The following is a 16,588-nucleotide window of genomic DNA, read 5'->3' as shown; positions in this document are numbered from 1 at the left end:
AGCAATTTTTGTTCCCCCCTCGAAAAAATCTGGAAACGATGCCGTTCGTCGCGGCGTCACGGGAACCAGCCAGTTGACGAAGATCGGTAAGAGTTCGATGGCCATTGTTTCCGTTCGCCGGCGCGCAATTTTGTCCAGTTCGACGTCCCTCCATCTTCTTCGACGTAAGATAAACACAGCTGTTTCGACGCGATAGTTACGCGTCTCTATTTCTATCACGAGTGATCTATATTTCTATCACGAGTGATCGGTGAAACGAGGTAACGTTCAGCGCGATCGAGGATGCGCGATTTAGTAGTCGAATTGTCATAATCAGTGCCACGCGTGAAACTTGTGTCGATAAGGAGATGTAACTGCAGGTACAACGTTCAGGTGAGCAGCATGCGACTAGCGCCGTTGCTGGTAACCCGCGGTCCGGTGCTGGTGTGGATGCTGCTGGTACCCTGTCAGGCTTTTACCTTCGAGGATGGACCGGCCGGCGACAAACCTGAGGGACGCGGTAAGTCGAATCGATTTCATTTACTGCTTTGTGGAATTTAAGTTTGAATGATTGTTGTTGGATTCTATTTCATGCCTAGATGGCGTGGAAGTGACGTTTCTGTGATTTGAAGGTTACTTCAAGGTCAACTTGATTTTCAATGCGACCATTCCGTTGATGAACGTTCTATCGAATTTATGAAATGATGTGAAATAAATACACTTAAATTTCCATGTCTAAAGACATATTATTACATACAGTCAATCCTATAAATATTCTCTACGTCTATCGAAGAAATTTGACTAAATTATACAATAGTCTTGATATTACCAATTGAATTTTTCATTATAAATATGTTTATGAATAAGCTTATATACTTGGCAACATCGAAACTGCCATTTAATTTAAACAAATTTCTTCAATAGACATAGACGGCACGAATATTTGTGAGACTGACTGTATATTCTTATGAATGTATAATAAAGTTGAACAAATTTATTCTGGTTCTAATCCGTAAACAAAATACAGAGAATAACAAAGATTAAATCTCACATGTAGGATCCCAAGTAGGCATCAATTTTTATTTACATAGCAGCATGTTTTTAATGTCACCCAAATTTATTCTTCATGGAGTGCGCCGCCTCGAGTGACTTTCTAATTTAAAACGAATCCCTCTCAATGAGTCATACTAATTATTCAATCGTTATATTGCAGATAACCAAGTTCCCCCGCTCCAGGGGCAGGTGCCATTCAACGGAACTCGACAGGGCAAAGGTATCTTCGATTGGATCGGGCTTGGAACGGGACGAAACGTGGATCCCTATATGGCGAAGACGAACAAAGGCTGCTTGAACGGGGATTTAGCCGAGTGCTTCAAGTCCCAGGCGTTGAGTTACTTTACCGACTTCTTCGACCAATCCCGGTACGACCTGAACGACTACGTCAAGGTCGTGAGGATGTCCAGGGACGTGGTGAAGGAAGTTGGTCGTCAGCCGTACGAGTACTCCAACGAACCAAGGTATCAATCATTCTAAAGTCTATTGATACATACTTGGTATGGATCATGGAATCTCGACGAATGAAGATACACAAATTAGAATATTAATTTCAGTTCTAACACAGGTGGAGTCTTTAATGGCAGGCTGTAGTAAATAAATTTCATATCAGAAGAACCCCTGTAACCTTGTGATATGTCAAGTAAAAATGGAGAAATAATGAATAAAGGGAGGAGAAGAATTTTTCACGGCCAGTTTCGGATGTATTGTCCTGTATTTTAGGTCTAGCGACTCCGAGTGGGATCAACTCGTGAAGTTCGCCATGAGAAAGGCGGAGAAGTTCGTGAAGACTGTGGCCATTGAGCTGCACATACCATCCGAAGAGACTGGAGACAACGAAGTCTACGCTCCTCGGTTCTTGGACGAAATTGCCGACGAGATTGACACGCTGGAGAACAAAAAGGACACTCTCTTCTGTGAGCACTCTATAAAAAGCCCCATCCTCCATTTTCTTTACCTTTGTTATATCTATCTTCTGTCAAAAATATTCTTCCTGATTTTTGTTACCTGTACTGACTTCCTCCATCTTTTACAGCTCGACACCAGCTGAAGAAGCTCCTGATCCCGATGCTGATCGTCCTGAAGCTCTTCAAGTTGAAATTGCTCCTGTTCCTGCCTCTAATCCTGGGTCTGGCGTCTTTCAAGAAGTTCCTCGGCTTCTTGGCGATCGTGATACCGGGTCTGATCGGTTTCTTCAAGTTGTACAAGCCGTTGACACAGAATTACCATCCCCCGGTGTACACTCAAAGCGGCATAGGCTATCCCTACTATAAGGATAACGCTAACAGCCACCCCTATGTCGATCAGAATGATCACCACGTTCCTGAGTACGCAGGTGGTTACCACAGGGAACCTGTGTCCTTTGGACAGGACCTCGCTTACCGAGGCTACCAAGACTACCAGTCGTAAGGATGCCTGAAAGTCGTACATTACGCTGTTTAACTCTTAAAATATTTTTTCAAATTAGAACAATATTATTGGATCTCGAAGGCAAAGAACAAAACGCAAAATCAAAGAGTATGAAATTTAGGATAAATGAATACTACAGAATGTCAACAGAGTATGTTTAAAATTTAATCAGAAAGGAAAGATTGAATGACATAACAACGTAAAGATAAATAGTCACATTGCTCAGATTTGGAGAAGTATTAGGAGGAGTAAACATAAGGCAGAATAAAAATTCCCACGGCAAAATCTCTACTATTTAGGTTTCAATTGAATCAGTTGGACATGGAGAACCTGATAGTATTATAGACCTCTAGGAAGAGATTTATTATTGTTTCCAAGGTCGCTATTTCTTTTTGTTACCAGAGCTTCTTCCTGTTGTTAGAGGAATAGGGTTGTCGATACATACATATTCCACTGCAGGAGCTCCACCTTAAATCTTATAGGTTGATGTCTTGCTGAAGATGAATGTACAAATGTTTCAACATTTTTGTGATTGAGACTGAAAGGATACTTAGAGGGTTGAGAAACCGCTCTAGGTCTAATCGTGTATATCGGTATGCTCTCTTACGTTCCGCTCCATCGAAGTGGAATTAGTATTCAGCTCTCTGGAATGTTGTACAATTGCAGGATGATGCCATTTGTTAAGAGTGTTTCGTTCAGGAATTAGGTTATATATATTGCTAGCCATGTTCTGATAAGCAAACCTTTGAAGACGCTGTTAAGTTGTATATATTACTTAATCGTGCCTGTAGATACTCGCAGAATCTATGGATAGTTACTTTTACGCGTTTAAGATTATTTATTGCGTTATCGAACAAATTGTATGTAGGTTTATTCTATGTAAATGCTAAGGTCAATAAATCCAAGCAATTGGTGCATTTCGTCGTTGTCACTGACTAAACAATAGTCTCTACCTACATAAATAATTGAATAACAATGACTTCTTAATACGTAATTATAATATTAGTTCGAGGATGTTGTTAGTAAAGACTCTTTGTTCCCTTGTAGTAAGCATTTCCAAAAATACAGGTGGTCAATGAGGAGGATTCAATGTAACTTAAGGTTACAGATACAATACAGAGGTGAGTGATCACTGTATTAAGCTAACCAAATTCTTTAAATTTCAAAGACAGTACGCAAGGGAACCGAATATTTAGATGTTTTAAGAATATAAAACAAATTCTTATCGAGAGATGTACAAATAAATTGCAGTAAAATAAACCTGCAAAGAATTGTTAATTCTACGTATGTCTTAGCTACATATAAACAGAAAAAAAATTAGTTTCTGATCTCCTGTAACACTGTGTGGTTACTATTAAGACAACAGTCTTTCTTTTTTCTGGTGTTTTGTGTTTATCTTTTGTTTCTCCCATTTTATCGTGAATTATATTTAATTTTTTTGGTATATTTTACCTCAACGCACTTCTGGTCCCCCGTTTTTCCGTGCCCTACCATTAATTTTCCCATCCAGAAGTCACGCAAAAATGGGGTCATCGACCGCTCAGCGCAAACCGATTATCATCGATAGCCACACCCACCCCCATGCCTTTTCGCTCGACGCCGCTTAACGTAAGTTACGTCGTTTCCAATAAAATATTACCTCAACAATTTAAGAACGGAGAGAAAATCGCACCGCTCGACCAGTTCTTTCCTCTCCGATTCCAGGCTGAAATTAATTAAATTTTAACGAAGCTTCGAGTGTATTACTTTTATTTCGGAGTACCGTTAATTGCAAGACACAGTTCAGCGAGCTTATAACCTCGGTTGTAATCGTTACTCACCACGTACATCAGTGGAAAGTAAATAACACACATCCCATTTTTTGATACTTTAATCAGCAAGTTTATCTAAACGTGACCTGCTGTTTTAATCTCTGCCATCTTTCTGCATCCACACCTTTCCACGAAAATAGTGTGTCAGCAGGAAAATATGCCGCACAAGACTACATATTCATAAGACTCTACCAATAACATCAATTCCTCACTTAAGTTCCCCTTTCCTCGAATCTCTCTCATCGGAATTACTTTGCAAAGTTTTCTCCGTGCCATTTTGCATCGTTCCTACAACATAGTGGTCGAGGACCTATTAAATCGCGGATAACGTGGTCGATTACACGAATGTGCGAAGTAAATTCACAGTTTGCTAAATAGAAAGCAGTTACGAAGATGACATTCATTGTACGTGGAGATGAAGCTTGATGCTAGCTAAACGATGGATCTAATCCAATCTGGTTCAAGTACTTACTTGTGAAACAAAATTCCTTTTATTTTCTGTGATATATTGAAATAAATGTTGTATATAAATAATTATTGGACTACTCATCCTATGACCAAGAAGCTGAAGTTCCTAGCTTAAGGATACACTGAGCTCTCGCCATTGCACCCTTATAATCAAGAAGAGGAACACAAAAAGTCCATCTCCATGGATCAAAGCCATTTAAATTCGAGTATCGACTTACAAGTGAAACAACATTCCAGCTTTCTGATTCCTGCAATGTATTGACATAACTGTTGTATATAAATACTTATTGGATCACTCATCCTATATTCAAGAAGCTAGAGCTTCTAGCTTACTTACATACACTGAGCTCTCGCCATTGCATCCCTATGACCAAGAAGAGGAGCACAAGTATTCCATCTCCATCGTCTACAATTCAATAACAATGCGAGTAACCTCTGGAGGATTCGATTCGACGTTTGAATGGATTCCAGCGTTTATTAATACTTGTTTTCTTTTCCCCACGAGCGATTCGAGATGGCGATCGTCTCCGAGTTCTCTCTTCGCGTCCCCGCGAGACGCGAAGGTGGGAACGAACGCCAGCGCAACCGGTTCGATGCGATTCTCACTCGCGATCCAGAGAATCGGACGGAACGGATCTGTTGACCAAGTGACCCCATTCGATCAGAAGACCGGAAGCGGTTTGGCGTCCCGAGGCGATACACAGAAAACACGGAAAGACGTGGCACACGTTGCGCCGGCTGCGTGCCAGTGGCAAAAAATCGACGACAACGCAGAACCAGTTCGTCAACTGGATCCCACAATGAAATCGCGTGCTTCCGTTACGAGCACGGTGGCGTTACTTCGGGGTCTCTCTCGCGGAATTTGAAAATCGCGGGGAAAGATGGAATCGAGGTATTTGTAATTAGTTAGATGAGAAAGAACAGTTTGGAGGGCAATGGAAATTAGTGGATGGAGATGGTAACAAGATTGGGAAGAAGGGAAGGGAAAGAGTGAAGAAAAGTATTATTTTTAGGAAGGTTTAACGGATCAGTTTAAAGGAGGATGAAAATTAGTGGATGTAGAAAGAGAAGAGTAAAGAAAAATATTATTTTTAGGAAGGTTTAATGGAACAGTTTAAAGGAGGATGAAGATTAGTGGATAAAGAAAGAGAAGAGTAAAGAAAGATATTTTTTTGCGAGGCTTCAATCCTTTTAGGTGGAGGATTGGAGGGGAGAACTGAGAGAGGTTACAGACAGCGGCCAATTATTCTCATGATCAATTTCCATCAAATACACGAGCTACAAATAAACGAGTCTTCGCTGATCCCGTTGAAATCTAATTTCTCAGCGTAATAATTAAGGAAGGTTAAATATCGCCATCAATAAATATTAACTTTTTTCCACAGGCTCCTATTACCTTTAAATAGAAAATCTTCCAGAAATAAGTATCTATCCTGTCAACACTACCGTACTAAATTCCAAAACCTGTCATAAATGACAAGAAAAGAAAGGAATAGTTTTTCAAATCCTACAATTTCCACAATTTTCTGTTCAGCGTTCATGCTCCAAATAAGTCTAAAAATAACAAATTTCATCCTCAAACTAAATACTATCTAGTATTTATTAGAGTTACAATTACCCTTACAAGTTCCATGCTTGGTCTACCAAGTGGACCACTGGCGAGTTCGAGAATCATTGGTCAAATCGAAGCGCACAGCATCGGGAACATCGTTCGCCCTCTGCACGTCCAATGTCCTCTTCAAGAAGAGGACTCAGACGTCGCTCGCCATCGAACCGAAAAAACCGAATGGTCACGCGCAAGGTTCGTCGGTTCGCGTTGCTTGGGCGCGTTGACGTCTACCTGTTTCGTTAACTTTCTCCAAGTAACCTTGTTCCCTCATTTTTTTTCCTTGACGCGTTACCGTTCGTGTCGGCGGTTTTTAGCGCGCTTGTTCCGCGACTCGGTCGACCGTGGCGCAGGAAAGTTCGCGACTCCAGTTTACACCCCTTAGATGTGACGTCAAACAGTGTTCTTCGATCTGGAAGGCGTAGCCTCTGAAGTGGACGCTCTGCTGTTAAATTTTAAGTGAATTTATTGAAGGAATACATTATGTGTCTAAATTATATATTTAATTAAAATTGTGTCGAAATTATTCGTATAGTATACATATTTATATTTTAAATTCTTAATTTAATATCGAAAATTATTCAAAGCTTATACGATATTAAATTTAATATGTATACTATTAGTGATTTAATAATGCTTTCTTTAAGAAATAAATAAAAATGGCTAACTTTGATGTATATATTTTTTACACATTGTACGACACAGAAGTTTCCTTTTTTCACCAGAGGCCACTTTCCAAAAATTTGCGAGACCAACAAGGTAAAGGATCCACGGTATCAAGGCCACCGAGGACGCTGCACCGCGTCCATCGAGAAGCTTCTCCGCGACCTTGATTTCGAGTCGTTAATAACAGGGCTCGTATTAATGTCAATTCGCTGTAGTTTAAAAGTGAAACTACCTGGTCTGAAGACGCGTAGGTTTGAGGCGTCCATACTGTTCTCGCGGCGGCTGTCAACGTCGCTTGTAAAACATTGATAAATGCACAGACTGATAACGATTTTCTCCCATGGCCATGGAAACTGGTTTGACCTGTTCATTAGGTGCTTTTCGCGCAATAAAATATATTGAAAACCGAGAAAAACATCGTCCACGATAACGCGAAGTTTGACGATCCTTCTGAGAAATTAGCATAGTTACATTAGAATGACATTTATCAATTTGTTGTTCGTACCATTTATATTTATTTATTTTGTACTCGTTATTCGACTATTTAACCGAACAGGAATTTCATTGTTCGTTTTTCTTTCTTATAGTTTCTGCTAGCAAGGTGTCGAAAAGTGGTGTTTGGGTATTTGCAGACGGCAAGGAGTTTAAAAAGAGACACGTTCCGTACGTCTGTTGTTTTTAAAAGCACGAGGAACTCATTAAAGACGAAGTTACACGGTGTGGAAAGTTTGAGTGTGCTTTGAAGCACTCCTGAGATGGGATCCACATGTTTGTCAAGTTCTGTTCCACATGTCTGTCTCGTCACTCGGAATTCATCACTCGTAAATCTATTTGCTTTGACTAATGATCAGATTCTCGCGAACCCAGGGGAAGAATAATTTATGAATCGTTCAATATTCAGCACTTGGGACAGAGTATTAAATAATTTCCTTTCAATTTAGCAGTTAAAATACTCAGCAGTTATCAAACAGTATTTATTTAATTCTCAAAAACTTAGAACTGACATAGAAGAAATTGATTCGAGGCTCCTTCAAGTGATAAAGTAATTCGATACACAGCGAGTCTGTGAATTTTAAATACACAAGTTCCTCGATTTAACTCCCAGGTGAAGTAGCTCAAATGCATAAAAGCGTTTTCTAATTATTCTCAGGGATCAGTGCTCGAAAGAAAAGGTGTTAATTGATCGTCGTCGATGAAAGAAGCCGCGATCCACGGCTCGTATCTTCCGATTTCACCGGAAACCGGTCACCCACGCAGTCTGGCTGGCAAAACACGCGCGATAGCGATCCTGACGAATCGTTCGATTGGAATTTCACGTAACGGTTCGCAGAGTACCAAAACACCTCCGCCAGACCGTGAGATCGTGCTGGCCACGGCGAATAATCGGTTACCATATACGATCCTGCGTCGGCACACTTTTTCTTGGTTTTTCATTGGCGTGTTTCTCGCAGGTTTAAGTCCCACTTAATTTTACGGTGTCCGAGATGTTTTCGATCGTACGGTGTCGAAAATTGATAAGTCTCGACGCCTACGAACGTTCGATCCGTCCTTATTTCGAATTTTATATGCAAATTACATCGTGGAATCTTCGTTCGTTCCACTTTAATTGCAATATTTGCATCAAAGTTGTTTTAAATTATCTCTGTTTCAGGAATGCTTTATTATTCCTAAATATATTTAGTGTCAGATGAACATGAGTGGTCAAATATTCATAGCTTCTCTGTATTTTAATTAAATTTCCAAAGAAGTAAATTTTCGATCTCAAATCTTCAAAGAAGAAGTTTCTGGTCTCCTCGAACCCTATTCCTAATTCAAATTTACATATATTTATCTCTGTTCAGCGCAGCATAATCAATCACTGAGCAACTAAGGCACGCATTGAAAATGCAAAATCCGATCTTTCTTTTCGGGATTCATCTTCGTGCACTCGTGGGGACTCTCGCGGTGCGTCAACCTCTTCGAAAGCAGCCCGCGTCGGTCGCGCAGGCTCGATTCAAGAATGAAAAGCGGACATCGTTGTTTTTCTCTTCCCTTCCCTCACCCAATCGCGATCTCTACGCCGCAAATACAACTCGACGTTTAATGGGCTCTCGATCGTACCAAGAATTTCAAGAACGAGACGACTCCTCGCACGTAGAGCTCATCATCCTAGACGGAAGCGTGACTCTCCCATATTCCTCTGCTTTCTAGGCTCGATATCACTTATTATATTTTTTCTTTTTTTTTTAATCGACACTGTTGCGTGTCCCAGGAAAGTGTATCGAGTATACGGAACAAATGGGCTGCGATTACGCTTTCTTTTTCATCCCATTGGGGACCGAGACGAGCACCAACCGCGCACCTGTGGAAAGTGTTTCATTGATCGAAACGGGGAGACCGCAAGATTCTTTTCAAACTGCTTCGCGAAACCGCAAAAGTTCTTTCAAAGTGGTCCCGCATAATTTGAAAATTCACGATGTAAGACAAAGTTTTTGACGAGGGCGAAGAAGGTTCAAACTTTGTAGGTCGAGAACGTTAATTTTTATTTGCGAAGCATAATAAACGTACTTATATTTTAAATCAATGTACCCGTCGAGAACCGTATCATTAGAGCACGTTAGATTTATGGTTCCAGGTGCCGGAGCTGTAAAAGGATCGAGAGGAGCGTCGTAGTACGCCGTAGAAGTATCGTTTTCGTTTCGTGCGAGGGAACAGTGTTCATAATCGAGCGAAACCGTTTCCGCATAGCGGTGTTTTAATCGCACAAAGCGGTTCCGTTCGATCGGTCTGGCTCTCAGGGTTTCTCGAACACGCTCGAACTTGGCACACTTCGTCATACGTGCGCGCTGTTCCTTCCTGGCGTAATTGTTCCTTGTTACGGCACGCTGTGCCGCGGATATTTACTTTCTTTACGAGCGTAATATAGCCCCGTTGCTTTTCAGAGTGTTTTTCACCTGAATTTGAATCCTCGTGCCCGCGACACGGAGTCCGCTTCTGTTTGCACGTGTCGCGAATCTCGATCGTTGTTTTTCTCAAGTTTCTCCGCGACTTCCTCCGCGCGTCGTAGTAGAGAATCAAATACAAAAATGGCGTCGGAGATGCGGGGGGGGGAGGTCCGCGAGGTGGTTCTGGCAACCCCTCGAAGGGGTTTTGTTACGAACTTGTTCTTAGAGAGAAAAGAAACTTCATGAAAGCGTGTAGGTATTTTAAAAATCAGACCTGAACTGCTTGGTATTTATATATGCTTATGGATGCTCCTCGAGAATATGAATAACAAACATTCTAACCTGGCGTGTGCCGGCTAATTGGAGTCACGAGGTAATCTTATCTGACAGCCTCTGGCTAGGTCACGGTTGGATAATTATTACTGTTACCATCGCTTTTAGTTATGCAAGGTTGGAGATAGGGGTACTCGAATGTAAACAAATGGGAAGCGTTGCTTAAATACTGTTGTTGAGAGTTGGCCTTAATTGTTGGAGCTTAAGTTAATCGAAACAGCGAACTTGGATGCTGTCTGTAATATAAACGAATAATGGAAACAAGGAACATGTCGGTGAGTGAGAGGGTAGGCATAATGTTGTGGTTAAGCCTAGCCTCAAACGTTGAACGAGCCTCATTCATAAGCCAGCTAGCAGACTCTGTCCTACATAATGCTGGACGTCGAATAAAGTACGATATAGGTGATTCCAACAGGGGCACACCTAAAGATTTTACTAGAAGGCCAACAACCATTTCTCTCTTCTCGTATTGCACTCAATATCGGCGTTAAAGGGCATTTATAGAAATAATTATTTACTGGTGATAAAATTAATTTGTATCGACTTTCACGAATTACTTGTACTAAGTAAATTTAACAGTAGAAAAATTACAGAAACATTTACTGGTAATAAAATTAATTTGTATCGACTTTCACGAATTACGTTTCACGAATATGCATTCACGAATATACATTTAACAGTAGAAAAACAACAGAAACATTTACTGGCGATAAAATTAATTTATATTGACTTTCATCAAGAATTGCTTGGATTAAATGAACTAAATAGTAGGAAAAGTTACGGAAACACTCATGCTAATTTAGGATCAACTTGATTTCTTCATTGTACGTACCCGGGTCGATGAAAATTCTATGCACCATGGGGCAACTTCCCCAAAAAATCCCAAGGAACAACTCTCTACCTGATCGTCTACCCGAGACTTCCGTCGTCCTCGAGGGGGCAACGTTCAAAAACGTTCTCCAGCGATGCAAGCCGAGGAGCATCGCTGGTCGTCCGAAACGGCCACCCGTTCTGACAGTAGCATGCGTGCTCTACATCCGTGACACGGTTCTCGCGGTGGGTCGCGGCCCACCCAATGTCCAGGAAGCTCTCCGTGTGCAGCAGCCCCGCTGTGTCCGTGCATGCCACGCCAGATCTCCGCGGATGGAGACCCCGAAGGTGTTCTCGGAGGGAACCAGTTTCGCGACGAGGGGAAGCCCTCACCACGGGATCGGGTCGATTCTCTTTTCAGCGAGATCGCGGGTAGAAGGAGGCAGTCGATCACGGTCCCACCACCAGGTGTCCGCGTCGACCAGTCAGCCAGCCAGCTCGTATTCAAAGGCAAAAGTGGGCACCACCCGCTCCCCCGGCGCGTCCGTCCGGAGGGTGGTGGATCTCAGCGCTCATCCCGGTGATCTAGGTATATAAAGTGGCCGGGGCGAGACAACGGGTTCAGAATACTCGTCACGCTCGATCCACGCATCGGGTCACGCACGCGCGAAGGGACGTCTGCCCGTGGTGCCCCAGTCCGTCCTGGAAGGAAGACCGAAGAGGCGCCAGCAGCGTGTCCTCGACCCAGCTTCCGTTCTAAGCATCCGAGGATCGAAGTCAAGGTAAGCGGTGTCTAGTAGCAAGAGATCTAGTAGGAAGAGGTAGACTTTCGGATTTTTGGAACCGTGGGTTAGGTCTGGGTTTGGAGCGGAAGGTTTAAACTACGCATCCTTATCGAATAGTTAACCCTTTCTGTCATTCGCAATTGAGGATATAATATTTAAAAATTACCGACACTATCGTTTAGAGCGAATATTCTTATTTGTGCACACGAAGAAAGACCAGTTTTTCTCGGAAGCTACACTATTAGGATGTTTATTTTTATTCTTTCCATGTTTATTTTAGTCCAAGTTAACCCTGAAAATTAAATTGCATTAGTACGAGAAAAAATAATAATTCAGCTCTGAAGGGATTAACCGTGCTTGAGGTACTTGAGTTAAATGAGGACCAAGTTGTGATTATCAGTTGTTGGAATCGATGGATCATTGGGTCGAATGTATGCTTAGGCCAAACGCACACGGGCGCAACCGATTTGAAATTAGTGTTGCAAACCGTCTGCGCTCTTTGTTTTACCTAGATCCACGGTCGCATGCTACTAGTTTTAGAGTGGTTTGAAACTGATCAGTTGCGCCTGTGTGCGATCGGCCTTAGTCTTCTATACCCAATTGCTCGCTATCGCTAATGTCATAGTCTAGTTGTCATAGAACAAAAGTAATAGCTATCAGAACACTTACAGGGGTGTGCGATACTTGACTTTCTTTTTGGAATATCTATATTCATTCTGATGAACAGTTCAATATGTAGTTGTCTACCTAACGGAGCATAGGGAAAGATTATCAATCCATGCATCTTAACTCCTTTCCTTTCAAAACACCTGGACCCATGACAGAATAGTTTATGACCCTAAGAGACAGGTTCGATGTATACTCTTCTTCTTATTAAAACAGTAGCAGAAACATCTGATAGACCTAGACTCACAACATCGCCATACTAAGAATCCAAACTGATTGCTCGAGGCAAACTTCCAATTTTTCTTAACAGTGTACACGTAGAGACAGGTTATCAAGCACCGCGACATTCCCTTCACATTCACTTTGTGGGACACCTGGAGTCACGACAGAATTATTCAAATGAACCTGGCAAACAGCTTTAATGCACAGTTATCTTTCCTACATAGCAGCGTATAGGATAACAGCAACAATCACTAATAACAGAAACATCTGATCGATGCTTATTTCTATGAAAGCTCTGAATTCGCGATGGCATCCGTTAAATCAACCTGACATCCAAGCATATTACTAATTGAATAGTGAAGAAGGATAGCGATTCAAGCACTAGAGAAAATACCTCGTCATTTTCATACGATACTCCTCTCTGACATACCGTCACTCACCTCAGGATCATTCGAATAAACTTTTCAGACACTTCATCAAAGTAGCTCGCCTACCTATTCCTCCTTATCACGATAATACATCGATCACGCAACAACCAACAACGATCTTATATTAACTACGCGATCATTCGCTCCACAGAAACATGATGAAGACGATCCTGGTATTCCTGTTGATCTCGTGCCTGGCCATGTGCCTAGCCAATCCGCTAGACAAGCTCGAGAAGCTCAACGTCCTGGAGCAGCAGTCCACGACGATAACAGACCGCGCCAAGTACGAGGAGGAGCTCCTCCGCAAGCTGAACTCGAACTGCTCCCAGAACCACCTGAGCAGCTGCGTGATGCTGAAGCTGGTGACGAACATGAACAAGTTTCTGAAGAAGGCGTCGATCGAACTGACGGACGACATCGAGATCAGAAAAACCAGCCAGGTGACGGAGGAGGCGGTCGCGTTCGAGGCTGGCAGGAGCAAAGACGACGAGTCCGAGGTCCTCGACCTTGTCGCGAACAAGGTGTACGCGTTCATCAAGTCCAGGAGCATCAAGTGGAGGATCCTGCCCGAGGACGACGTCGTCGTGTCGGCCTCAGAGGACGAAAACGGATCGCTGAACCTCAGCCTGTCCATAGAACGGGCTGACAACGTTGCTGTTCAAGATGGTAATTATTTTTTTTGATATATTAAATGTATTCTAATTAGGGCATCGCGACACTCAAGTCAGGTATTTTTCAATTTTGTCAACCCTGAAGCTAGATTAGAAAACTGTGGGAATCAAAGCTCTCGATCGAAATGGTAGCTCTGACCAAAGCATAAGTTTAAGCAGCATAGCAGCTATCTTGCTTTTCAATACTTCCCTTGCCTAGATTAGAAAACTCTAAGAATCAAAGCTCTCAACTGAAATGGTAGCTCTGACCAAAGCATAAGTTTAAGCAGTATAGCAGCTATTTTGCTTTTCAATACTTCCCTTGCCCTAGACTCGAGGTTTTGAGGCTCGATATCTTGAAGCTCGAAGAGGACTGGTGGTTATCTCCAATGTTTGCTCTGGATAGAGTTTCCTTTTCGATGGGGACATTCATAGGTGGATATTACCAGATATCGAGCCTCAAGACATCGAGTCTAAGGCAAGGGAAGTATTGAAAAGCAAGATGGCTCCTATGCTACTTAAGGGGAAGTCTGGTCCAGCCAAGGTCTTTTCCAATGCATATAATTTTAAGATACAATTTATTTATCTTTCAAAACTTCTTTTCATATAAAGGTACTTTCAAATAAGAAATTTTGGCATTAAAGATTTAATTTGAATATATACATATATAGATATATAGTAGTGGCTAGCAGATGATTCGGTCAAAACTGTGAGATACCTGGAGTCCTTGGAAAACAATTAATTTGCCATAACTTTATGCTACAATAATAGTACTTAAAGAGTCAAAGTCCATTAACATATAAACATGATTATCTTTGATTTAAACTTTGAATCAAGTGAATCAGATAAAGATTCGATGAGCTATGTCTTTCGTAATTTTGGAAAACGGGGCTTTGAAGAAAAAGTTTTCGGTTGTAAAAAGCAAAAATTCGTCTATTCCAGGAGCATACAGTAGACCTTTGCGAAAGCATTCTTCGCATGAATAGGAAGATTTTTAATAAAAAAAAAAATGTCGATTTTTTAGACCAGACTACTTAAATTTTTGCTTCGGCCAGAGCTACTCTTTGTAATCTCTACCTACGAATGTCTCCATCGAAAAGGAAACTGTGCCCAGAGCAAACACTGGAGATCCAGTCCTCTTTAGCTTCCCGTCTATTCATAGTTCTTGCACCCGCTGGCTGGCGATTCGGTCACGCCCGAACAGACTTTACTGCCATCGAAAGTCTTCTAGCGAGTTTTACCTTCCTCGACGAAAGCGAGAACACGCTCATCCAGGTAATTTTCCAACAGGTCGCGGGAAGAAGAACAATAACATGGGCCCGTTGATCGCCGCGGCCGTATTGAAGATCGGTCTGATCGGTGGTCTGGCGTTTAAAGCCCTGGCGTTGCTCGTGGGCAAGGCGTTGCTCCTGTCGAAGATAGCTCTTCTTCTGGCGGGTATAATCGGTCTGAAGAAGCTGTTCTCGCAGCAGAAGCACGTCACGTACGAGGTGGTCGCCCATCCTCACCACAGCTCCAGCCACGCCATCAGCGCGGAACACGGCCACGGGGACAGCTACTCCAGCGGATGGGCGAGAAGCTTCCACCAAAGTCCCATTCCTGGACAAACGGACGCCCACGATTTGGCCTACTCGGCGCACGCGAAGTGAAACGAGACTCGCGGTACTCCGTGAACCACCTCAGACTCCGTTGGGTCTGCACAGACCCTGCCAGCTTCTTGCCGTTAGTTTTAATATTTAACTCCCCTCCTGACTCTGGTCTTTTTGCTCTCTGTTGATGTCTTCCTCTTCTTTCTTTGCTACCTAAGTAGCCTGCGCACTGCGAGGATTAATAGAGATTTGCTTACGGATTTGATGGGATGCCCTTCTTGATGACGCTCTTCTTGAGAGAGGTAGTCCATCAAGGTTGCGAGTAGATGTTCTATGGAGCTTTGCAGTGTATAGGTTACCTTAGGCACATTGTTTACTTCGACTAAGGACCACGTCACTGACTATGACTCTGACTCATGACGGACTGGACCACATGTGACGGAATGCTCTTCAAGTTGCGAGCGTGACCCCCGTACAGCGACGGTATCGATAAAATTTGCGAGAATTCGCGATCACCCGTGAGTGTTTATGTTTAAGGTCCCGGGGGTTGATACTTTTTGAGCTCTCTTCAAGGCTTCCTGTTGCGGTCTATCTCTCTCTTCTTGCCAATTTATGATAATCTTCTTGCATATCGATAACGTGTCCCAACATTCTCTCGAGACACTACTGTATTTAGTAATTTTCAGCAATTCGAAGCTTCCTTTTATTTATAATAATATGTTACACCGATGTCCGTACGATGACTAGTGACCCCCGGGATGAGATTGATGGTACAAATATTTTATTCGCGCGACGAGGGTTTAACAAAGGCTGATGTATTTTATTCTATCGAATGGACCGCCAACGTTGAATCGAAAAATGGTTCTACCGGGTGTTCCGTAATTGCACTCCCTGTTTTGCGAACCGAATCACGTTGATACAGGACCGACGGACCGACGTGACGCTCCTATTGACACGAAAACGACTTCGACTTACGAACGCCTGGGAATCCTTGTAACTATACTTCGTCGATATAATTTATAACTAACTTATTCTTCTGCGACGAGCAGACTGTACCATAACGTTACATGTTCGTGTTGTTTTCTTTTTGTATAAATAAATATTTATTGTTTCTTTTTGTAACGTGCGTATACCTGCATCTGCGTGAGCCGATCCTGAGAACTGGGCGAAATTGAATTCGACTTCGAG

At 42.4% G+C, this 16,588-nt stretch overlaps 2 protein-coding genes across 2 annotated transcripts; both read left to right on the top strand.

Annotated features, from left to right (window-relative positions):
- LOC128889130 (uncharacterized) lies at positions 1 to 3,353 on the top strand. The gene is made up of 4 exons (XM_054146526.1): positions 1 to 499; positions 1,193 to 1,496; positions 1,756 to 1,949; positions 2,069 to 3,353. Exons 1-4 carry the CDS (start codon positions 382 to 384, stop codon positions 2,440 to 2,442), a joined length of 990 nt encoding a protein of 329 aa, XP_054002501.1. The 5' UTR covers positions 1 to 381; the 3' UTR covers positions 2,443 to 3,353.
- A 9,963-nt stretch (positions 3,354 to 13,316) lies between these two features.
- On the top strand, positions 13,317 to 15,460 carry LOC128889183 (uncharacterized). The gene is made up of 2 exons (XM_054146590.1): positions 13,317 to 13,827; positions 15,102 to 15,460. Exons 1-2 carry the CDS (start codon positions 13,317 to 13,319, stop codon positions 15,458 to 15,460), a joined length of 870 nt encoding a protein of 289 aa, XP_054002565.1.
- Positions 15,461 to 16,588: the final 1,128 nt, after the last annotated feature.

Source organism: Hylaeus anthracinus, unplaced genomic scaffold, assembly GCF_026225885.1.
Source record: "Hylaeus anthracinus isolate JK02 unplaced genomic scaffold, UHH_iyHylAnth1.0_haploid 0, whole genome shotgun sequence".
Classification (NCBI taxonomy): Eukaryota; Metazoa; Arthropoda; class Insecta; order Hymenoptera; family Colletidae; genus Hylaeus; species Hylaeus anthracinus.
This window is presented reverse-complemented; position numbering and strand designations above follow the sequence as displayed.